This window comes from Euprymna scolopes, chromosome 10, assembly GCF_053919585.1.
Source record: "Euprymna scolopes isolate OS-2025 chromosome 10, ASM5391958v1, whole genome shotgun sequence".
Lineage (NCBI taxonomy): Eukaryota > Metazoa > Mollusca > Cephalopoda > Sepiida > Sepiolidae > Euprymna > Euprymna scolopes.
The window spans coordinates 160,639,069-160,665,314 of NC_136491.1; the positions used below are offsets into that span (position 1 = coordinate 160,639,069).

At 34.0% G+C, this 26,246-nt stretch overlaps 1 protein-coding gene across 1 annotated transcript in view; it reads right to left on the reverse strand.

The window, feature by feature from the left end:
* The window catches only part of LOC145286341 (uncharacterized), a 265,839-nt gene that overhangs the window by 94,892 nt on the left and 144,701 nt on the right, over positions 1-26,246 (reverse strand). The window contains exons 15-20 of the mRNA XM_080135264.1: positions 18,726-18,902; positions 11,427-11,558; positions 9,152-9,289; positions 7,322-7,459; positions 4,097-4,234; positions 1,136-1,273 (exon numbers count right to left, since the gene is read on the reverse strand). Coding sequence (XP_079991390.1) covers positions 1,136-1,273; positions 4,097-4,234; positions 7,322-7,459; positions 9,152-9,289; positions 11,427-11,558; positions 18,726-18,902 — 861 coding nt within the window. The remainder of the gene's footprint in view (positions 1-1,135; positions 1,274-4,096; positions 4,235-7,321; positions 7,460-9,151; positions 9,290-11,426; positions 11,559-18,725; positions 18,903-26,246) is intronic.

The following is a 26,246-nucleotide window of genomic DNA, read 5'->3' on the forward strand; positions in this document are numbered from 1 at the left end:
TAATGTTTGCCAGAAAGGTAAAATCAGAGTTTGACAAACTATTGCCAAGGCAGGCAATTATCCGAAACACTACACACACGAGAAGAAAGAAATATAACTCGGGAGATCGAGTATATTTTAAGTGCTACAGAAATAACACATCTTACTGGGAATGTGGAGTAGTGGATAAACGCATTGGTGATTGTACATACATGATTAAAGGTCCACAGAATATACATAAAAGGCACCTAAATCTGATAAAAAAACGTCATATCCAAGATGATGATGATACGACAACAGTCGAAGAGGAGGACACCATAGATATCATATACGAATCTTTTAATTTGGAACCGCCTCAAAATGCACCTGAACCCCAAAGATCAGGTAGGAAAAGAAAAGTGAATGAACCATTAATGGTAAACCCAAAAAGAAAAAGATATTGAAATCTGTGTGACTTCAAATCTTGGGAGGGGGGTGTTGTGGTGGCAACCACTTATTTGCATATGCGAATAACATAACACTATAAATGGCAAGCCTAGGTTGGCCTTGGTGTGTCTTACTCAAATGCCACCAGAAGTGACGCCGAAGAGCGTACATGTCCTCCCACCAAGACTCTCTGACTCGACACCGTCATTTGTACATATTGTAAATATACCTTTTCTTTAATACACTTATTATTGCGTTATCTTATTGTTTGCGTCTTCATTGTATTTCCTTACTAATTATTGTTCAACCTTGCAACCACAACACTAATGCTATTACTCTTCTGGAAAATGACATCCATGCAGGACGTTCTCGTTGGCAAATAAGAATGTGGAATTGTTCTTGAATTCTCCCAAAATCAAATCTATGAATCTGTACACCTCAATAACCACCACGCAAATCACTTTGAATGATTAACCGGTTGTTCAGTAATTCAAATATCTAAAAGCATTTATCTACTCGGATTATGATATTAATACACATATTAAAATGACGTAGGACACAGTCAACTCTCTAAACAAAATTTAATGAAAAGAAAACTTACTTATCTAAATATCTTTCGTAATGTAGTTTCAGAATATCTATGATTATTAGCATCTATCTCAAATCCTACGAGGGATTTGTGAACAAACAGATTTGAGATGGTATTAATTGATATAAGCAGTATACTTACTTTCTTGACAATTATATCCTTTATAGCCATCTGCACATCCTCCACGTTCACAGGTTCCAGTTTTTCTACTACAGTAACTGTTATTTGAACAGTGGCATTTTTGTAAGCAGCCTTCACCAAAGTATCCAAATGAACAAGCTATCAACAGAAAAAATAAAGAAAAATTAACAGCAAAATATAATTTGGTGCACCCCTCCACGATCTAAAATCTTCACTTTATTTTTTATCCCAAATAATGACATTTACGAACTTCATATTTATAGAGAAGCAATTTTTGAGAGAAGTTGAGCATCATGATGCTTGTGCACATCACATTTAAATTTCTGCATGTTGATATGATCGGGGAAACAGTGAGCAGGAATGGAATTCCAATAGCAAACAGTCTGGGGGAAAAGAGTATTAGAATCAAACATCTTCCGGCATCTAAATACCTCTATAGGGAATGGGGTGTGGTTTTCCCGATGGTCGGTGAGTTGGGGGTATTTATGTTGAGGGACTACAAATGCCATGTCTACTGTTTCAAACAAGAATAAATTATTCTTTATTGCTTGAAAAATGTCGATTTAATAACTTTATGTGAAATGATCTGTCACAAGCCTATTAATTGCATCCTATTTTCCTTTATAAAAAAGGAAGAAATAAAAAGGAAAATTCGAGCAAATCGATGAAAAAGAAAACAAAACAAAAACAAGAGGAGCTTATGCAAGCTATTAACTATTTACGTTCGTCCACATTGCACCTCTAGTTCTAAATAAGTAAACACACAAAACAAAGAGTTCTTCTATCTGTGTAGAAATATAAATCATATTCTAAGAATTTGACTTTTGAATTTAATTTCGATAATCCAACGTTTTCATGGTTACAACCCCAACATTGCTGGACTTTTTTTTAATTGAATTTGATTAAAAAAATAATTTTTAACACATTTCATTTAATTATTCTTTACTTTACACTGTTAAAAAAATCTTCATTTAAAACCTAAATAAGTGGTAAAATTAATACATTATTCAATAATAAGTCTTTGCAATCTACCCGAAGAAAACAAGTCACAAATACAACATAATAGTCTAAATAAATGAGTGCAATTTGTTATTTAGACAATTTAAACTAGTATCTGTGCATAATTAAGCAAAAATCGTTAAAAAATATAAAATAATCAAATGTTTAGTTCACTTCCTATGTCATAAGGATAAGAGCTTTCTCTTGTCCTATGTCCTTAGAACTGCACGCCTGTGAAACTCTGTTCCGTCTGCCTGCTTCCCTCCGGACTACAACTTGGATGTCTTCAAGTCCAATGTTAACAAATTCCTAATGAACCGCCCCCTTAAGTAAACACTTCATCAAATCTCCACACTAACGTAATGTACTTGCAATAACCCTTATCCCTGAGTGGTTTCCGGGCCTTGATAAGTGGTGATCACTGTGTAAAAAAAAAAAAAAAAAAAAATGGTTCACAGCCGTAGTTTATTCTCTTCCTGAGTTGTTGTTAAGGGCTCGAAATGGCTGAGAAAGTGTATTCCTGATTTCTGTCATTAGATAGTTGGTTCATGTTCACGAAGGAGATGGCATTTGCCTCTTTATAGCCTTTGTAATTTCTACTCAGCTGAAAACTTCCCATCTCACAGGGTAATGAAAGTAAGGAAATGCAGGTTGTTCAGATTGATAGACTCAAGGCAACCAGTAATCATGGTGCAGGTGTTGGTCAATGCTAAGTCTAAAAAGTATTGTTATAAATCAGACGAAGGGAAATGTACAAAATATGTGAGATTTTAAAGTTTTTTTTAACTCTTGCTCACTCCAAACAAAGCATAGTACCACTAAGGCATAGGGGGCGTCTATTTGGGATCATGTTTACAGGGGACTGTGTTAGGGGATATGTGAGATGCAGGTTTAGATTACATTTAAACTTATGTAGCAAAAAGCAGGAAGGGAATTCCAAAGTCTAGCAGTTCAAGGGAAGAAGCTATTAGAGTAAAAAGCTTTCTAGCATTTAAGGACCTCAACAGTGAAGGGGTGAGATTTTGTTGCTAAGCGGGTTTGTCAGAGGTGTGTACATCGAGGGAGTAAAAGTGCAATGAGCTCGTCAGAGCACATTTCATTTAAATATTTGTAAAACAGGCGCAGAGATGCAACATTGCGATGATGGGCCAGGTTTGGAACCTGGTTGATAGTACAGAATCTATTAGAGTGGAGACTTTTTTTGACCCTGTTAAAAAGGGAGAGACTAGTGATAGCTGCAGTAACTCAGATGTGACAGCAATAAGCCATGCATGTGAATGATGATTTTGTAGATATACGAGATACTCTCAGGTGTGAGTATTTTTTTATCACAGTAGAGGGAACCCACCTCCTTTACAGAAGCCTTTGCAATGTTCTCAATCCATTTGTTCCAATTCGTGTTACCTGTGAATATTAACCTGATGAGTTTGAAGGATGAGTTCTCAGTTAGGGTGTTATTTGTCATAGCTATTGGTGAGAAGAGCTTTGTAATTGTTACAGGAAAAAAGGTTCGTCTTAGTAGCATTAAATGTTACCATCCATTTACATTTCATTACGACTGGAAGTCATTTTCTAAGACATCTGCCTTAGATATGTGTCATTCGTTTTTACCTCATGTCTATTATAGAGCATTGTACCGTCAGCAAATATACTCATCTCAGACACATAACTGCTATGCCTTTCTTACTGCTCGAGATATGTTTCAGGAAATAAAGAATCACATATTTTGGCCATGAATGTTTTTTGTGATAAATTATTAGCTCAAACAAACGATCCGTGATCCATTTCTCCATGAAAAATCCACATCAGACGTTTTCCTCATCAACAAAGCAGGACGTCCAACAGAAAAAAACTCTTTAATGGTCCAAATCAATGGAGACTACTTATTTAGACCATTTTAACTCGTATCTGTGTATAATTGAGCAGAAATGGTTAGAAAGTATAAAAGAATCAAATACTTACGTTCCTGACAGTTATATCCTATGTAGCCTACTTCACATCCGTCTTCTCCACAAGTCCCATTTTCTTTATTGCAATTAATGTTGTTCTTACAACGACATGTCTCTTTACATTCATAACCAAATTTACGAAAAGGACAAGCTGTGAAAAAAGAAAAATGAGATGAGCAGAAATAGAGTCAACTTTTTGATAAAAATGTGAACATGTTTTTTTTTTTATCTATAACTGAATCGACCAATATGATAAGCTGTTAAAAAAGTAATAGGATGAGTGAAAAACACAACTTTTTGATAAAACTCAAAAGTAGTTTTACTTTTTTAAAACTTGCAAAATGAATATTCAGATTCGACGAGGTGAAACCGTAACACAGTCGTTAGTGTTCTTCAATGGTGTTGTCACATTATAATGGTGTCGTTACATTTTAACACTCAGACACAACATGTTGTATGCAGAGACAATCACAAAGGAATAGAGAAAAGGAATCCGACTTATTTTTTTCAGTTTAAGTAAAAGGAATTTATTAGTGATATTTTCCAAACACTGCCTGTATTTTGATTTATACGGGTTCTCTCGCACCGACAAGTGCTTAAGAAAACTCTACCGTGTCAAACACATGCTTTAAAAATCCCTCACGCTGCTATGACGTAACACTTCTATTTTATGCTAGGACATGTTTTTTTCAGGTGCTCATCACGTGGTTTCTCACTGTCGCCATATATGTGCTTTTCTATCGCTTGCCACCCACGTGTGTTCTTTTTTCTTTCTGCTTTTCTTTTCCTTCTCTTCCCCCACTGTGACATCAATATTCCACTGGCAAAGTCATTTGCATATGCGTCATACAACCGCTGCTGCTAAATACACGTCAGTGGCACTGCTCCAAAATAGTGATTGACAGAAAAAAATGGTTGCAAAAAAATGGCACAGACTAGTAAGTGTGTCATGTTTGTGTTTTGTTGGATTCATTGAACAACATTTATTATGAAATTTATTATGAATGTTGGCAACCTTCATGTAGTCCCTGCTGAGGTGAAAATTCAATAATTTTCCATTAATTTTGGAACACAGCTGCTAAACTGAAAGAGTAGTAATGTGGGTTATATTTTGTTAGATTTAGTTTTGCAAAAAGGCATATAAAAAAAGAAGGTGGAAGTCGTTTGTGAAAATTGAGATACTATCGATACTAATTTACACGGACATATAGAAGCGACGTCTAGGAGTGCCCAAGCATTTGCCCTCTTTTATTCCTGTTTTAAAAGTGCCATTTTCAAAGGCATATATTATATAATATAAAAATATAACATATTATATAATATAATAATATAACATATTATATAATATAATAATATAACATATTATATAATACTAGCAAAAATACCCGTCGTTGACTGGGTTCAAAAACAGCCTACAGAAAATGGACTCTGATTTATGAAATTATGATAGGTTATGAAAAGGAAGGGTTGTAAAGAGATAGCTTCGAATTTGGGGGTATCAAAACCTAAGCAAAATATGATGAAAGTAAAAATAAAATAGATAAACCCCATAATTTATTATACCATACCTGTTCACACTGAAACACTTATCACAATATTCTGTGGATCTATATTAAAAAAAACCTTGTTAAACTTTGTGACAAATCTCCATTCTATGGAGCTCAGGCGCGAACGAACACCCCAGAATTTTATTATACCATATTTCTTCAAACTGAAACATAATAATCAAAGTATACTTACGCAGATAGATATGAAAGGTCTTTATTAAAGTTTGTGCCTATTTCCATTCTATGAAGGCCAGGTGCGAACGCAGACCCCACAATTTTATCATACCATCCCTATTTAAGTTAAAACACACTTATCAAAATATTCTTATGTACATCTATATCAAAAACACTTGTAAACGTTTTTTTTTTTAATTTTTAAATATTTTATTTCCATACTTTGTAGACCAGGCACGTACGCAAACCCCAAAATTTTAATGAATCATCATTATGCCAGATCAAACATACCCATTCCTGTGTCTCGATACATCTTCTATCATTATATGTGATCAGTTTTCTATAATAGTAAACCATATAGGAGCCTATTCGTGACCAGACACACACACAGACGTTCAGCTTTATATTATAAATAATAATATAACATATTATATAATATATACTATATTATGTAATATATTTTATAAAATATAATAATATAATAGACTTGTGCCCCACCAAGACACTGTTTTTTTTTACTAAAGCACCTGCCCTGAAAAAGTTTTCTGAATATCACTGCCAATTAAGCAAGACTCCCTGAATTTCAATTTCTTCATAAGATCCATTAAGTTTAACCTAATGTAAGACATTTCCTCGAATAAAAAATATGTAATGGATTTTGATCCAAATTGGAATAAGGATTGTAGACATAAATTTTAGTAACGTTATACGTTGATTTAAGTTTTTGTAAAGGGACATAAAAGTAGGGCAAAGTTATTCTCTTCAAAGCATTAATTTTGACCGTATTAAGATATTGAGATATTCGTAAATGCTGGTTAGATTAAGGAAGTAAAGTTGATGATTATTCCTAGCCAGAATAAATATTTTTAGAAAGACACTAAACCGAAAGACATTAATTAAAAGAAGGCAAAAGAAAACTGTTTCATTTGTCAGATGCATTGTTATATAGGTTTAAATTAAAGAATTCCAATTTAATTTTATATATTACAAGCTGCACTAACACGGCGTTGTTCGGGAATCTTTTTAATATATGTTTGATTTGTTTGCTTCTAATTATCTTTTTTATCGTTATTTTTATTTTCTAGCACAATGACGAAAACGAAAAAAGAACTACATAGATATATAATCTACCTATAGAAAAATCTCAGAGAATTTAATCATGAAATTAAATATAATCCACTATAATGTCATTTCAGTTTCTTTGTAAAAAAGGGACATGAAAAAGTGGGGGAAAATAATGAATGACTTTGTGATGTTTCAATAGTAAAAAGCATACTGTGTAATCGAAACATGAATCTGTACGACTTAAATCAAACTTATATGAATCTTCTTCCATTATGAATCTGTGAACTTAAAACATTGCTATTGCATCACAGATCCACAGAAATAATTCAAATCATACAAACTATGAATCCTCATTTCAGAAATTCCGAAAATTGATGGGAGTTTATATTCACTCTAATCTGTATACAATTGAGCAGAAATGAATAGAAAGTATAAAATAATCAAATACTTACGTTCCTGACAGTTATATTCATGATAACCTGCTGCACATCCTTCTTCTCCGCAAGTCCCATTTTCTTTATTGCAATTATTGTTGTTCTTACAATGACATGTTTTTTTACACCCGTAACCAAATTTACGAAAAGAACAAGCTGTGAAAAAGAAGAAAAATGAGATGAGCAGAATTTTCTTTTATCAAACTCTGAACTTGCTTGTATTATTTGGATCAATGAGAATATTTTTCTAAACTTGGACGTAAATCACACAACATTTCAGCCGATGTAACCTCCAACCTTATTCAGATGTGACTTGTTGAACTCAGGAATCTGTATGGAATTTAAAAAAGAACTTTTTATTTATTCCATGGGTGTAGCTTGCTCAGCCATGATCAAGTAGAAGTCTTAAGTAATTTGTACTTGTGTTTCCGGTTACTGCTTATGCTGGGGATTGAACCTTCAATCTCCAGATGACTCTCACTTAGAATTGGTAATTACTTAGTTGTAGAAAAACATCTAAAATTCGTTATGAAAAGAAAAAAATCCTAATTTGTTAAAAACGAAAGACACACATAATAAACAAACGGCACAGTTGAAATAAAAATGACCGTAAAATCTCCCGAGCAACGCCAGGTAGATAAAACTTGTTGATAATAAAGCAATTTGAAGGAAGATGTGGATCATACCAGAAAACTAATCAAATATCCACGTTTTTGACAATCATAACTCAATAGCATATATATAAAAGGTGTGTGTGTGTGTGTGTGTGTGTGTGTGTGTGTGTGTGTGTGTGTGTGTGTGTGTGTGTGTGTGTGATTTATTTTTGTACGTTTTAAGTCATCACTTACCAAAGTTTAAAGGCCACACAGGAAAAGAGTTAATGAGTTTTTAAGACAAATATAGGATTGGTAACGATCAGTAAATATGGGCAGAATTTGATGGTTTAAAAGGAAGACTTACCACGAATTTGTTTACATTGGGCGTGAAAACGAGCATGTTATAGTCAGTTGAGAAGCAGTCCCATGGTATTGTGTTCCACAGACGAGTAATTCTTAAAAGTAACTTGGTTTTCAGAACGTATGTTTAGTTTGAGTACAGTATTAAATTTGGTAAGCGATGTATAAATGCAAAAGTGCTCAATATCATCGATAGAGTAGGGGTACATAATATAATTATAATATTTAGTAAGAAACAATGTCTGCAGAATTCCAAAGTTCTCGATGCCATAGATAGAATAGGAATATGTAATAATACACTATTCCGTTTGGTAATTAAAATATATTAGTTGTTTAGCTGTTTTGTTTTTATGGCAGATTAAAAACTTTTAGGGTAATTTAATGCCGAATCAAGTGATTTTGGTAAAAATTTTATGTTTCATTAATTAAATTTTTAATGTTTATTCATTGTGTTTGGTTTGCTTGTTTAGTAGAGGAAAATTGCTTTTGTTTTTGGCTTCCCAGAACATGATTGAGAATATTTTGTGTCAGGACGCCAGTATCTTCAGGCAGCTTGATCTGATAGCAACAGATGAATGATTAAGTCCTCAGTACCATAGATAGAGTAGGTATATGTAATGATAAGTGGTATATGTTAAACACAAAAGTGCTCAATATAATAGAGTAGGAGTGTGTAATAATAGACTATTTAATTTCATAAGCCGTATATGATGACTTGAAACATACTCAATGCCATGATAATCTTAATTTGAAAAAAAAAAAAACAGAAAACGTCATAAGTTGAAACAAACATAAAAGTAAAGCCTCCCGGGTAACACAGAGTCATTAAAACTAGTGTATTATAAAGCAATTCGAAGGGGGGAACATGCAAGTACAATAATCAAATACTCACGTTCTTGACAGTTATATCCATGATAGCCTGCTGCACATCCTTCTTCTCCGCAAGTTCCATTTTCTTTATTGCAATTATTGTTATTTTTACAGTGACATGTCTCAGAACATCCTTTACCGAATCGACCAAAATGACAAACTATAAAAAAAGCAATATTTAATATCAGCAGTGGATCATTTAGAATAAACAGTGAACAAAAAAAAAGCGCCTCATAAACATTATGATTGTTCGTTAACAACGTTTTTAAGGATCTAACTATTACAGGGTGGAACGATAAAATTGTTGCCCTAGAGAAGAAATGATTCCATTTCCGTTTGATTCAGGCTTAGCTTCAGAAGCGCTACAACTTTGTACCCTTCTCTCATTGGCCCCCATCTCCTCTCCCAGCATAAACCCGCTTGATTACTTTGTGTGGTCATACGTCGAGAACATCACCAACATTACGTCCTACAACACCAAAGCCAGCCTGATCGCCACCATCCACCGAGTATTCGCTGAGATCCCAACGCGCTTGTCAAAAAGGTATACTGCCAGTTCCGGATCTGCATCGAGGCAGTTATTGAGACTGAAGGTGGCTACATTTCAATTAGATGCCAACTCTATAACATAATCAAGTTATCTGAATTGATTTTTTTCAATAAAAGTTTTAAAATAAAGTGTTGTAGTGTTGTTTTCTTTAGAATGACACTTTTATCGTTCCACCCTGTATCTACAATTTTTGATGCAGTGAATAAATGAAAATCTACATTCATTGACCATAACTCAAATCCTAACCTGCCTTTTACACGGCGGACTAATAATAATAATAATGACAAAGAAAGATGTTATTAAAATCAATCAGATGAAAAAGAAACAATATTGTCATCAATGTATCTTTTGGACAAAAAATTTTGATTGCAACACAAAATATGCCACAAAATAATTGGTGTGATAAAAAATGAGAAAGTTAAAAAGCAACTTGTATTCAATTAATCATATTCAATAAAAAATAAAATTTTAAAAGATTATTTTGTCGTGTTTGTATGAGTTAAGTGTTGAACTATCAGAATTAGAATTAGTAAGAAAACTTTCTTATATGTTTTGTAATTGAATATTAGTGAATATATGTTGATGTTTAATACTTAAATCGTGACTTTACAGCTATTTAATATATCCATATCTATGGTTCCCAAAATATGTGTTCTTTATTATTGTATTTGGGATATTAATGTATTCTTTGATCATAAGGCAATAAGATTTGGAAGATACAAGTCGTCGGTCGTTCTTACCTAAACATTTACTATCATATAAGGCGACTCCCAAATTGTGATAAAGAAAATCCTTAATTTTTTCCTTTGTTTTTGTTTATTATTCTCTATTCTATTTATTTTGGTTTTAATTTGAATTTTATTTTTTCTTTAATTTAATAAGAACTACAATGATAGTTTATGTTTGCGAAATTATATACACATATTATATAGGTTTTTAAATTGATCCAGCTCCCTAAAAAATCAACTCTATGTTTAGAAATTTAAAAAAAGAATCGAAATCGGTAATTGTTTCGAAATTGGGAATTTAGAACAAAATCGGTAATTGTGTCGGAAGTGGGAAGAATATTGAATCGTCCCATCACTACTATATAAAGTTATCTCCAAAAATGTCACAAATAGAATTCGTTATAAAATGATTCTTTCTACAATCCATTTTTTACTTTTCTCTTTTTTATTTATTATTTTCTATTCTCTTTATATTGGTTTTAATTTGAATTTTCTTTTTTCTATAATTTAATAAGAAATATTTTCTTATTACAATTTAAATTTTAATTCCTTTAATTTTATACTAAATTTAACAATGTATTCATAATTCTGTACGTGATGCACATTCAGTTCTAGCAACCAGGTTTCTCAAAATCTGATTTTCTACCTTCCTGAGCATTACACAATGCCATCCCTGTCCACTTTCGGATACTGTCCTCCCACACCTTTCTTTTTCTGACCTTCCTTCGTCCTCTCTATACAGTTCCTGGCAGGATTGTCTTCGATTAGATGTGATATGTAACGTAGTACTTCATTTTTTTCTTTTCAGAAGATCTTCATATGTCCCGTACACTTGTTGTAGTCCATTCTTTACTTCTTAACTCATAACGTGGTCTTTTTATGAGATGTTGAGGATCTTTTGAAAGCTTCTCATCTCTATGACTTTTATACAAGAGTGCAAAGAATTTTGCACAGAATAAGTTGTCTCTGCAGGTTGCATTGTTTTTTATACATGATAGAAATGCTTTATTCCACCTTACCTTTACAGGGTGTGTCGAAATATCCGAGTGCACAACCTGCGAGACACTCTCCACTCCATTGGTCACACATTGACTCATTACATTCAGGACAGGTAGTATTACATCTGTAGCCATGGAAACCAGGTAAGCATTCTGAAAAATACAGTTAGAGAAGTACACACCCAAGAATTAACACACACACACACACATACACACACACACACACACACACACATGGAAATACACACACACACATACACACACACATGCAAATACACACACACACACATGCAAATACACACACACACACATGCAAATACACACACACACACACACATGCAAATACACACACACACACATGGAAATACACACACACACACACATGCAAATAGATGATGCACCCTGCAATACAATGTTTGCACTGCCACCAGTAGATTCGTAGCTCAGTTGGTAGATCACGTGACAGTCAAGCACTGAGTAAAGGCTTTGACTATTGCTAATTTTAGTCACTCTGATGAGTCTAGAAGACGCCGAAACAGGTGTCTGTAGATAACTACATGTTATATATCTATAGGCTGTAGTTTTATGTACATTGATGTGCATACCAACGAGGCTTTGTCTCCAAAAAGACGTTATAAAAGACTAAAATCGAGAAGGCAGGAAGATCGAGTTCTTGGTCCCGAAATGAGTAAGTTGGACCATAGAAAGTAGTAGACACTGAGAACTATTTATTTTTTTTTAATTACATAGGCTCCCCCTATAGGTGCACACTTTTGTTAAAGCAATGCTTTCCTGTAAAAATGATTGAATAATCTCAGTTATCAGTATCATAAAAATATATAAAAAAATAAATAGCAGTATATATATATATATATATATATATATATATATATATGTGTTTTTAACTCTTTTTCAAACTGTTTTTTAACATGTTTTATTAACTGTTTGCTCCTATATATATATATATATATATATATATATATATATATATATATATATATATATATATATATATATATAAATTTAATATACCTGCTCTGTTCACTCATTGAGCACTCTTTGGTAGACGCATGTTATTTCATTGGATGTACTTCTATATACTTCTAGGAAACTAAACTCTACTGGCTATATATATATAATCAAGAAGAATTAAGTTTACAAGCCAAAAGCTCCTGTAAACTTATATAAATATATATATATATATATATATATATATATATATATATATATATGCGCAGCTCATAGGCGATTTGAGCACTATAAAAGTGGTGGCGGGTGTTATATATTTTAAGCCCCCCTCTTTGGGTAGAGCACTGTCGTAAATAATCTCACCCGCTACTTAATTGGCTGAAAATGCGAAGCTCGTTGTTTGTTTGTTTACGAACAGACGATTTGAGCACTATAAAAGTGGTGGCGGGTGTCTATTTAAATAGACATTCCCACGAGTTATTTACGGTGGCGATTCCATGGTCGAGAGCAGCACTGATGAGTTGTGATACAACGAAACAGGACTGTATGTCGCTGACTACAAATATATATATATATATATATATATACTTAAATGGCTATTAAAAGCGAGGCTTGCCGTTTGTAAATAAAAACAAGCAGCTCAATCACTATAAAAGGCGAATGTTTATTTTCAAATGAACATTTGTTGAGATCATTTACTTGGGGTCGAAGGGTAGAACTGCTGACTATCAACGTGATGATTGTAGGTTCAATCCTTGGCTAGGAAGAGGTGCTAGTCTAGCCACACTGATGAGTTGTGATACAACGAAATAGTACCGTATGTGGATGACTATATATGTTCATATTTTTATGTATATTATTTATTTAAAAATATACATTACAGATTCCAGAGATGTAATATTTTTTCATTTATACATACAGTCATTTACTAAAGAAAAGGCCCCACAACTCATTCAAATCATTAGTTTCTTAAAAATATTTTAAAGGTTGTTTAGAGGGCATAATATGGACACAGCATATCATTTAAATATTCACATATTTCAGATTTGTATTAATTTTGATTCATAGTCATTAGCCCCAATTAAGCAACATTCCATCAATTGCAATTTTTTCATAAGTCCCTTTAAGCTTAAATCGCCAATTAAAACTTTGTAATAGATAGCGATCAAAACTCGAATAAGGATTGTAGACATAAAGTTTTGTTGTATTATGTATCGATTTTCATCTTTAAAAAGGACATAAAAGGGTGCAAAACTATCCTCATCGTGATATGGACTGACCCCATTAGCCTCCTCCCACTTTTCGCCAAAATATTTGAGACCTTAATTAACCGAGCTCTAGTCCATCACCTTACAGATGCTAAACTTCTGACTGACCAACAATATGGATTTAGACAAGCCCGTTCCACAGCAGACATCCTAATTGTAATCTCTGAACGTATATGCCATTCACTGGACAAAGCGGAGAAGGGCAGAGTGGTAGCTCTAGATATATCTAAGGCTTTTGACAGGGTATGGCATGAGAGTCTCCTCAGGAAAATTAGATCATACGGTATCACTGGTAGAATACTTAACATAATTAAATCCTTTTTTTTTTACACAGTGATCACCACTTATCAAGGCCCGGAAGCCACTCAGGGATAAGGGTTATTGCAAGTACATTACGTTAGTGGGGAGATTTGATGAAGTGTTTACTTAAGGGGGCGGTTCATTAGGAATTTGTTAACATTGGACTTGAAGACATCCAAGTTGTAGTCCGGTGGGAAGCAGGCAGACGGAACAGAGTTCCACAGGCGTACAGTTCTAAGAAAGAAGCTTTGTTCATGGAATCCGCGTTTTGATTTAGGCACAGATATAGAGTGAGGGAAATTTTTCACAGTGGATTCAGCTAGACGGGTGTTTTTCGTCCAAGATTGGCGAGGGGGGACCAGAGATTGGAGTTCAGATGAGCACCTGCCATGGAAATAACGATAAAACAAGGATAGGCTCGCAACGTCTCTTCTGTGGGAGAGAGGTTGCAGGGTAGAGAAAAGGGCATCCTTCTTAGATAAGAGAAAAATCCAGGTTGTCCTCGACGGTCGAACATCTAAACAATATGATATAAATGCGGGAGTGCCTCAGGGGTCTATCCTTGGACCTCTACTGTTCCTGATATTCATAAATGACCCCCCTGACAAAATTGCCTCTGAGATAGGTATATATGCTGATGGCACCATGCACTATAACAGACACGACAGGAAAACAAATGAACACATATCTAAAGAAATGGCAAAAACACTAGAGGATAACCTCCAATCTGTAGTGGAATGGGGACAAAAATCGTTGGTCACGTTCAATGCTGCCAAGACTAAACTAGTTTCATTCAATAATTACAAGAAACCTTCTCTGCCACCAATAGCAATGGTCAGTGACTCTTTATCAAACTCCTTGGCCTAACGTTCACAGGAAACATGAGTTGGAACAATTACATTGAAGGTATTGCCAGAGCCGCTGCAAGGAAGGTGGGTTCTCTCTACCGTGCTAGAAAATTACTAACACCTGAAAGTATCCTGTACCTCTATAAGGCCACCATTCTCTCATGTATGGAGTATTGCTGTCATATTTGGGCTGGTGCATCTACTACTAGTCTCTCGCTCCTTGACAAGGTTCAAAAGAGAGTCGCAAATCTGATAGGCCCTAAACTGGCATCTAAGCTTCAGCCTCTGTCCTATTGATGAAACGTTGCATCCCTCTGCCTGTTCTAAAAGTATTTTAGTGGTGAATGCTCTGAAGAACTGCAAGCACTTGTGCCCCCATGACGTGAACACCCTAGACAAACACGACAGGCTGCTAAATCCCACCCCCACACTGTAGAGATCCCTAGGTGTAAAAGATCTTTCTACTCCAGTAGTTTCTTCCCCAGAACCGCTAGACTCTGAAATTCCATTCCAGGTTCCTGCTTCCCTAACTGTACTGACATGTAGAAGTTCAAGTGCAACGTGAACCGACATCTTGCTGCCCAAATCTCTACATAGTGCCCCAGTAGTTGTTGCCCCTGATAGTAGCTCCCTACACCAAAGTGGCAATGTGCCTTGTTTGGGGTGAAAATGTAATAAAAAAAAACAAACAAAAAAAAAAACAAGCCAAACGTTTCTGTAAACTTAAAGCGAATATAAATAATTATATTTGTATCATAAGCCTAACGAAATAAAAAAGCTCAATACAACTAAAATAGAAAACAGAGTTTGTCATAGAAGAACACAATTTAAGATTGTAAATTATAATTTACAAGAATTTATTGTTCGACAGGATACTCAAATAAGAAATATTAAGATTTCCTTAATCCATAGAGTTTCTGATGAGAAGACGCATTTCTTTGAAACTCCATGGATTCAGGAAATCTCAATATTTCTTATTTGAGTATCCTGTCGAACAATAAATTCTTGTAAAGTATAATTTACAGGCCATGCAAGATAGAGACCTGTGAAGGGAAAAGGTCAATTTAGTCAGGCAACCCACCTGATACGATGATACGACGATAATTGACATCTTTAAATTTCTCTCTCACTCTCTCTCTCTCTTTCTCTCTCACTCTCTCTCTCTCTCTTTGTCTGTACGGTACACTTTGAATAAAAAGGTCAAATACAAGTTTTGAAGGTCAAATTGACTCAAAAAAGGCCAAATTCATAAAATTTGGCTTTAAAAGGGCAATCTAGAAATTTTGAACCAGAATATGAGAGTGACCTCGCTTTGATGTAGCCTCGTTTTAGAATATCATCATAATAATATATAATCATTCTTATAATGACGTGAGAAAGGAACTCATAGTAATTTCGAAGTACAGTGGTTCTTCACCGAAGAAAGAAGTCAGTTAAATGTTACATAAAAAGAGAACATTTGAAAGAAAAAGGGCAAAAAGAAGAATATCATCTGCCAAGAGGTACTAGACTGAAGGAGTAAATTAAAAATTGTCTTTTACAATGTGATTTTATTATTTGTATTGAACTATGTAGCACAATATTACTTTCTGACTATTTATTAGTACTTATTAATTTATCAAATTTGGTTCACTTCTATATTTAAAATACAGTGGACACTATTCTCATAGAAATATTAATAAACTCATATTTGCTGCGTGTTATTAGTTCTCTGTCTAAAACCCAATTTTTTGCACTATTCAAAATATATCAAATTTATCAAAACATATTTGTTGATTAATTATATTTCCTTTTGTGGAATTTCCATGGCTCCTGTTAGTATTTATCATTAAATAACTTTTTATAGCTCCCTTTCGGCTGGGTCCTTTAAAAGAAATGAAATGAGCCGTCTAATCTAAACTAAATGTGAGTTCCTATCTAGAAGACACGAGAGTTTCTCAGAAAAAATCTACATCCAGAGGATCAGATTACTCCTTTCTTGACTCTTTTGTATATTTTGGCAACATTCTCTCATTGATTCCAAAATACTCCTACATACCTAGGAGGATAGGAAAGCGCATGTGATCAAACAAAGCCATTATCATCAAAAGAAAACTTAGTGTGTATGAATTGCATGCTTTTTCTATATTCCTGTATCCCTCAGGGATATCGACCAAATGCCTTCAATAATTTAAGCCTCTGAGCAGATTCCACCAAATGTGTCCTGGGAGTATCTTCAACTTTATCTGATAATCGTTTATATCAGACATAACTATATCGACCATAGAAGTGCATGTTATATGTAATTAGGTGAACCTGGTGAAGAGGGAAGATGACAGGCTACCTAACCAAGTTAGATATAGAAATCTGTACTTCGTCAAACATCTAAGAAAACATAGATTTATTCAAAAACCCTTGACATGAATGTGCAGAACTGAGTGAAAATTGCCATGGAGTGGTCGGCTTGGTACAAGCATATCTGTTATGAAGGTTGCAGATTTTTAACCAAATAATGTGTTTGACTCATATGGTAGAGACTGTCTGCCTTGGGCTGATCTACAGAGCCACATGTAATCCTATGGCAGAAACCAACTCCACAAGTGTCAAACAAGAATAGAATAGCATTAAAAGTATAGGCAGATGTAGATGCTAGCTTTATTTATGGTGTCTTTTACATATATTAAAAACCCTTTCCAATACTTTGCTGATGAGGAAACTTTGTTTGTTAAAAATATTATATGTAAAAACTATTGTCCGTGGCTTAATGTCTACCACAATAAAAACATTGTTTTCCGAAACGATCGTACAAATTATTGATTTTGTTGTTGTTCCGTCTTGTGAAACGGATTTTTAATTTAATTCTAATTTGAATTTTAAATTATCAATCACATTACTGAATATTAAATTAGCTCTAGGATATTTACCTATCGAGCTTATTATATATCTAAATTACAACGAGCACTTTTTCTTTCCCTGTATTTTAATTAAATTAGTAATTTTACTATTACATTAAAATACACTCTGCTCTTTAGACTATTGTTCTAATCTCCTTTAAATATGTATATATATATATATATATATATATATATATATATATATATATATATATATATATATATATATATATATATACTTATATGCATGTGTAAATTTATATATATATATATATATATGGGTGTGTGTGTTTTGTTTTATTTCGAGTCATTTTGTCTCAACACACTTTAGACAGCAAACCTTTGAGTTAGCACTGTAAGTGGAAGGGCAGTTCATAACACTATGTATATTTGTGCATGCACGTGTATGTAGATATATGCAAATATATGTATATGTGATTATGAAAAAGGAAAAAAATCCGACATTTATGGTATTAAAAGCAGACATAAAAACTCAACAACGTTTCACCTGTTTAGTGCAGACTTTTTCAAGAGTAAAAGATGTTCGTTGATCAGCCTTTTCTTTTAATATCATATGTATATATCTATATGTGTGCATATATGCTAATATATATATGCATGTGTAAAGTTATATATGTGGATGTGTGTGTTTTGTGTGCATGTGTGTGAATAATACGGAAAAAATTAAAAAGAAAAAACATAAAATTAATTATATATGTTTATCAACATTTCGTTTTTATTTCCAAACTTCATCGGGATGATTGGTTTGAAGAAATAAATACATGTACAATATTTGAAAATATTTAATGCGTTTGAAATACTTGAACTTTATTTCTTCAGTTTAATAATTTCTAGGATGTTTTGAAATAAAGATGAAACGTTGATGAATATATAAATAATTTGTTGTTTTTTTTCATTTTTATTTTTCACTTAACGTTAGAATATTATTTCCATATTTTTTTCATACAAATAATACATATTTATCTGTGTATCATGTGAACTTATGACATATTTTCAAGATTTAACTTTTAGAAGTTTCATTTGTTCAGTTTCAATACTTACGTAAAACTTCAACTTCACACAATTGGAAGACTTTGTTATAACTTGTATATTTTTGGAATAATATTTCTTGTCCATTTCTGATTCCATTACATTCAATGTCAATTATTTTTTCCTTTGTGTCAATTCTTTTACACAATATTCCATCAACATATATGCTTGTTCCCTGTAGACGATACACTAAAAATAAGTAAATGAAAAATCTTTAAAAGCAACAAAAAAAAACATTTCGCAGAACAATGTTAATGGCAACAATGGAACAAATGTGCTTTACTTTTACATTGACAAAATTAAAAGTTTCTAATTTAATGTCATTAAAAACAACAGATCAACACAGGATGATTTTATTTGAAAATGACTGTGTTTTTTTTTGTTTTTTTGTTTTTTTATTCAATTCACCCCAAAACAAATTACTTTGCCACTGAGATGTAATGCCCATTGAGAATTAAGCAACAGATTTGTTGGGTATTCTAAGCAGAGGGATGTGCAGCAAGATCTTTGTTCACCGTACATTTAAATTTTCAGTTGTTACGAGGAAGGGATTCCAAGGGCAAACAGATCAAGAAAAGAAGCTTTTGCTGATGGGAAATTATGTCGAAGTGGCACAGATGCAATAATTTCGGCAGAGGATATTTCATTGCAGTAGTTGCGAAACAAACATAGGGTTTCACGTTTTGGGGATGGGACAGAGGTTGGTGCTTGGTAGACAGTGTGGAACTTATTAGGTTCCTTTTTTTGGACTTTGATTAAGAAAGAGACAGAGAAAGAGAAAAACAGAGAGCGAAAGAGAGAGACTAGTGGTTGGTGCACCAGTCCAGATGTGACAACAATACTTTGTGCATGGGCGAGTGACAGCTTTATAGAAATATTGGATACTGGTAGGTGTTGGAAATTTTCTAGTTTGGTTAGGAGAGTGATCTTCTTTGCAGCAGATTTTGCAGTATGTTCTATGAATTTGTTCCAATTCATGCTACCCATGAATGTAAGACCGAGTAGTTTAAATTCTAAACCCTTAGGTAGGGTGTTATCAACCATGGCAATCGACGTTTGGAAAGGTTTCTTATAAATATTAAAGGAAAAGAGGTTTTCTTAAAATATATCTTCCTACTTTACGACCAAGCTCACGTATTGAGCATTTTTATAGTAAATAATACAAATCTATAAATAATGTATTATATTACTTTATAATATTATATCTGTATACATAAAATAATTATATATACTTTGTTTATATAGTCTGTTTAGTATACAAACATTATTGGTTACATATGAAATGAGAGTCAAAATTATATTAGTCTTTATAAGATATTTATGTGGTTTTCAGATGTGGTTTATGTTCTGGAAGAAAGTGTGGTGTATATTTTGTGAATGTGATCAGTAGGGGTTTTGGAGGGAGGTGTGGTGAAGGAAAGGAGTAGGGGTGATGATGGAAGTGAAAGTATGATTTCATATGGTTAAACTGTCGCAGAGAGAAGGTGTTGGTATTCTTTTAACTTGGCGGTTGTTTATTGACCTGAGTTTTCGCTTTGATCTGAAGTAATATTATACCATTATCGTCGATACTTCCCTAACTTAGGTTTTTATGGTTGTTTTTCTTTTCTGGTGGTGATTTCATTTTACAACCACCAAGTTAAAAAAAATACCAACAACTCCCCATGAATGAGTCGAGGGAGATTATGCAAATTTGGTGCTATTAGCAGTCCGAAAAAGCAGGATAAAAGGATGCGGATTTTTTTTGTGCTCGAGAGACTTTTGTTTTTCAAAGCCATTCGACCATTCGTTTGTGTTTTGTTGTTGGTGGAGAAAGAAGACTACTGCTGCTTATGCAAAAAGCGAACATCTTCATCATTTGTGAAAAGAACAAAATAATTCGGCTTGAGAGTGTTTTCTTTCATATCAAAATAATTTATAATCTCTCGTTTTTCTATACAACTGTGAAATTAAAGTTTTAACTGCTAAATACTGTTTCGTGCACAAAAAAATCTGTTATTCTTTTTTCTCACTGACAGATACAAAATGAATCCAATTGAGCAAAAACACTTCTCAAATCAAAGAAATACCGGCTCTTTATATGCTCAAAATCAACATATGAAAATTAAAACATGGTCAAATTTGAGCATATGTCACCTTTTCGTATCATATCAGTCAGGTTTGGAGTTTAACCTATGCCACCCTCAGCCGCTTGTTTCCGTGACTGTTGTCACACTTCTTGATCTCATCCCAGCGGTGGTAGTCTTTGTTGAGTGCTTTTTTGCAATTGTGGGGCCTTTTCAGAACCGTGGCTTCATCAGGGACATGCACATCTTCTACTCCTGCCTCATGACCATCTTCTGAATTTGTTCTGTCATCGGGTGTCAGAGTTTCCAACCTGCTCTCCAAGGATATTATGCTGTTGAAATCTTCTGACAAGAGTACACAGTATCGGGGGTGCAGGTCCTTCATGATTGGGACATCTCATCCACCAAGATGAACTGTGGACTAATGATCTTGGTTACCCGACCCCGGCCAAATCTCATGGTGTTATATAGTTAGCCATGCAGAAGAGAGAATTATCTATTATTTGTCTGCCTATCAGTTTATCTAATTATCGGTCTATCTATCTATCTATCTATATATCGATCGATATATCTATTTATCTATCTATCTATCTTACTGGCAAAGTAAACAAGAGATGTGATAAGGTTATCAAAATATGCCAGACGGTGATCTGGTCAACTGGAATCTAACGTGTCGTTTATCGCATGTTCCAGTTTGCAGGAGATAGTCTTGAGTTGGATTCCAAATGTTAAACAGAACGGATGGGTCTTCCCACCCCTGAGAGAGAAGTGACATGTCTCAAAATGGAGACTAGAGAAACCCAGAGGCCAGATACTCAGTTTCCATTCTTTCGTGTAGAACCACATACATTTTAGTGAGACGTAAATACATGTGTATGTTTTAAATAGTAAAATATATACCTTTTTAGGGATTATATACATACGTTCCCCTTTTTGATATCTGCTATCTCACCTCCAATTTTACTTTTTCCCAGTGAACTGGCGTTGGATCTATATGTTATGTAGGGGTTATATTAAAAGAGATGAGTGACGTATATTATATGAGTGACATATATTATATTTTTGTTGTTGTTCATATTGGTGAAAGATAAGTATATTTAATACGGAGACAGGAAAATTTTAATAGACATGTAATACACATTGGATGGGGATGGATAGAAGATAGAGAGATTGATAGAGGAGATTGACATTTATACATTTTGACCGCTCTGGGAGTGTTCCTATAAACATTATCTTTCTTTAACACATATATTTCTTAGAGATGAGGATTTTCAGACTTTTATAATGAAGGAACAGTCATTACTTATAATAGCTGAGGGGGAGACGCATTCTTAAGATGATAGAGGAACATTCTTAGATTTTTATTTTTATTTTTTTTTATTCAATTTTCACCCCAAACAAGGCACAGTGCCACTTTGAAGCAGGGGGCTACTATTAGGGAATTAATTAGCGGGGTCATTATGAAGGGAGAAGAGTAGAAAGATGTTTGTTAACATTACACTTGAACTTCTGCATATCATTGCAGTTGGGAAAGCAGACTCCCGGAAGGGAGTTCCAAAGACCCGCAGTTCTGGGGAAGAAACTATTGGAGTAAAAGGCTTTCTTGCACCTAGGGATCTCCACTGTAAAGGGATGAGACTTAGTAGCTTGTCGGGTTTGTCGGGGGTAGTTACGTCGGGGAGGTACAAGTGTTTGCAGTTCGTCAGAGCATTCACCATTAAAGTATTTGTAGAACAGGCAGAGGGATGCAACATCTCGTCGATGGGACAGAGGTTGAAGCCTAGATGACAGTTCAGGACCTATCAGGTTGGCGACTCTTTTTTGAACCCTGTCCAGGAGCGAGAGACAAGCAGCAGATGCACCAGCCCAGATGTGACAGCAGTACTCCATACATGGGCGAATGGTTGCCTTATAGAGGTATAGGATACTGTCAGGCGTAAGTAGTTTTCTAGCACGGTAGAGGGAGCCAACCTTCCTTGCAGCAGCCTTGGCAATGCTCTCAATGTATCTATTCCAGTTCATATTCCCTGTAAACGTTAGGCCGAGGAGTTTAAAAGAAGCACTTTCAGGCAATGTGCTCTTGGCCATTGCTATTGGTGGTAGAGAAGGTTTCTTGTAGTTATTGAAAGAAACAAGCTTAGTCTTAGCAGCATTGAATGAGACCAACCATTTTTGTCCCCATTCCACTACGGATTGGAGGTCATCCTCTAGTGTTTCTGCCATTTTCTTGGATATGTGTTCATTTGTTTAATAAGATTATAAGACAAAGTTCTTATAATACAAATTCACAATACCTTTGTTGTTGAATGACATAACACGAAGACGACAATTACAAACATATGAGGTTCGTTTATTCCATTCTACTGGTCAATGGCTTCGCATCAAGGAATTCAAAGTCTCTACATGATTTCCTTCTAACCTTCGCTTCCAAAGCGGATTCAGCTCTGTCTGTCCGACCCTGTCCCGGCCTCTGACTGACTGACTTACTCTCTCTCCAAGCTCTAACTATATTTAGAACTCATGACGTCATTGCATGACCAAACAACGTGCATATCGATCCCGTGGCCTGACATATCTCACGTGTCTAAACATGCTCTGTTCCTCACATGTTTACAAATACCGATTTCTCTACCCTAATTTTCGACTAACCTACTTTACAAATATGTTTAACATTTTCTTTTGTTCAGATCTAGATAACCTCAATTTTAATTTCATTTCATTAACAGAAACAAAATTGCATCATCACATTCCTTTTTCAATAACATTACTAACAACGCATTCCTTTTCAATAACATATCTGTATTATTTATTTTAAATTATGATCGGAATTCTCAATTCCAAACCTAGCTTCCCAGGTTCGAATTCTCGGCTATCCTATCTCATTTTTACTTACAAGAACAGGCGACGGTTCCTTAACATCCCTTCTATCCTTATTTTCCAAAAATGTACGCATTTTTAAATTCTAGTACATTTTTTCTATATCTACACAACCACACAGCTAAGAAAGATCAGGCTAAAAAAACTCCTTTAGTCAGCTCTTTCCAACTGACTTCAAAATTATTTTTATTATTTTTTATTAGATCAGACCTTCTCTGATCTTCTTGGCGTTTACTTTTTGGGTGTAGGGTATTCCTCCCTTGATCCACGTCAGCTGCTTTATCCAGCCACCTTTATGCCATAAACCAGAGGTCTCACTTTACCTCTTTCGAAATTGACGACTCCTTTCGTCCAAAAGTGCCCTGATCGTATCCTTTGCCCGGTTGTTCTTTTAAGTATGGCTTTGTTTTCATTTTGTAACTACCTTATCCGGGACATTTTAAAGCTCATAATTAATCTTCGTGGTTGGCTTCCAAATTTTAAGGTATACCTTTTTATCACACTGATTCACTTGGATTTCCTTGCTTGAACTCTTGGAATTTTGATGAAGATTTAGAGAACATCACCCTTAACTAATTAACCCCCAACCTTGCGCCATGATTCCTATTTGCGCCTAATTTCAAGCTATGGCCCGATTTTTGTGATTTTTCTTTTTTCTCATCAGAGCTTCCAAGATCCAGCAGATATATCCTGAATTCATGCATCTCTAAAAAAATATATAAGGTTATATCTTCTTACGTACCTACGGTATATTTTACTTTTCTCTCACCTCATTAAACAATATGTGATTTGCCTATGGCACTGACTCTCATAGTCGTTGGTACCTTTAAGGATTCTCGTATCCTCTCCATGCCCGCTTCTAATTTATTGAGCCAAGTCTTACCTCCTGCTTGGAGTCGTCACATAAGACCAGCTTTTTTATCAAGCACTCACTGCACAGGGTCCATTTTGTTTTCGAACAGGGCATCTCTAATGCTTACCCGACAAGTTACTCTTCTTGTAAAAAAATGTTTATGGACTTTAAAAAAAAGCAAATTATTAAAAAGAAACTCTCTCTTTTGGCTTATCACATCTGTAAAAACTTCTCAAAAATACCCGTTTACATAATTGCTATATTTTCCCCACTCTAAAATTATAATTTATTCTAGGCCAACCATCTTATCATTATCATCTAATGTTTCCTAAATCATTTCAATTCTAATCTATATACCTAATAATGACTTTGAATTCCTGCCGCAAAAATACAATAACATTTACATACATTCAAGACATTTTACAATATATAAAACATTAAAAAAAAATATGTTACATTATACATTTAAACTATGATTTTCAAAAACAGTTGTAACTTTTCCCAAGAAAAGGAAAAAAGAAGTCTTTTCTGTAACACCATCAAAGTCAACGGACAACAACAACAACAACAACAACAAAAATTGTCCCTCTTTTTTTCCAAAAACAAAACAAATAAAACACATTAACAGAAAAAAAATTTTCCTGTCTGCTTTTTTTTTTTTTTTACAATATACGTATTTTCGTTCTGATTATCATAAAAGTACAGCGACCTTGAATTTTGAGAATGTAAACAATTCGGCAGACAGACATTTTGATCAAATTTTCAACAACACAATGACCTCTTTTTATGTGCGTGTTTGCGTGTGCACTGCATATTTTCAAGCTATTTTAAAACAATGAAAATTATTTCTGAGTTGCCTTTGAAACAATTTTTCTTTTGCTCAACATTTTTTTTTGTGTGTGTGTGTATACAATTTTCTCGTCTCGTGTGAAATATCTTAACATAAACAATTCTTTATGAATGAATTATTCATGGTTTGTTTTGAATCGACCCATCCTTACGACTGTTTTCTTTTGCGGCATATCGGCCTTTTTTTTCTTGTATACTTTTTGTGTGTATGTGTGTGTGTGTGTGCGTTTTTCTTTTTTTTTTCTTAATTATTTTTTCATTTCGTCTAGTACTTTTTTTTCGTGGCATATTTAATGGACCTTAAAACGTTTTTCCGTGGTAACCGAAGTTCTTTTTTTTCCACACCCACCCTTGTATGAGTGGACTGGTACAAGAGGATCAAATTAACATATGTTATGTAGGGTTACATTAAAGGAGGACTGATGTTATATTTGTTGTTGCTTGTTCATATTGGAGGCATAGGCAGGGTATATATAAAGAAGGTACATTTTTAATACAGAGACAAGGACATTTTAATAGAGACATGTATTACACTTTGGATGAGAGGGGGATTAGATATATAGATAGAAGAGAGATTGAGAGATTGACATTTATACAGTCTGATAGTTCTGGGAGTGAGTGTTTCTATAATATTGACACATATTTTTGAGATGAGGATTTTCAGTCTTTTATCATAATGAAGGAACATTCATTATTTCTTGATACTGAGAGGGAGACGCTTTCTTAAGATGTTAGAGACACATTCTTAGATGAGTTTATACACAAGTTCTTATAAATACAGATGAGTGGAACACAAGTCTTATAATACAAATTCACAATACCTTTTTTGTTGAATGACATAACACGAAGACGACAGTTACAAACATATGAGGTTCGTTTATTCCATTC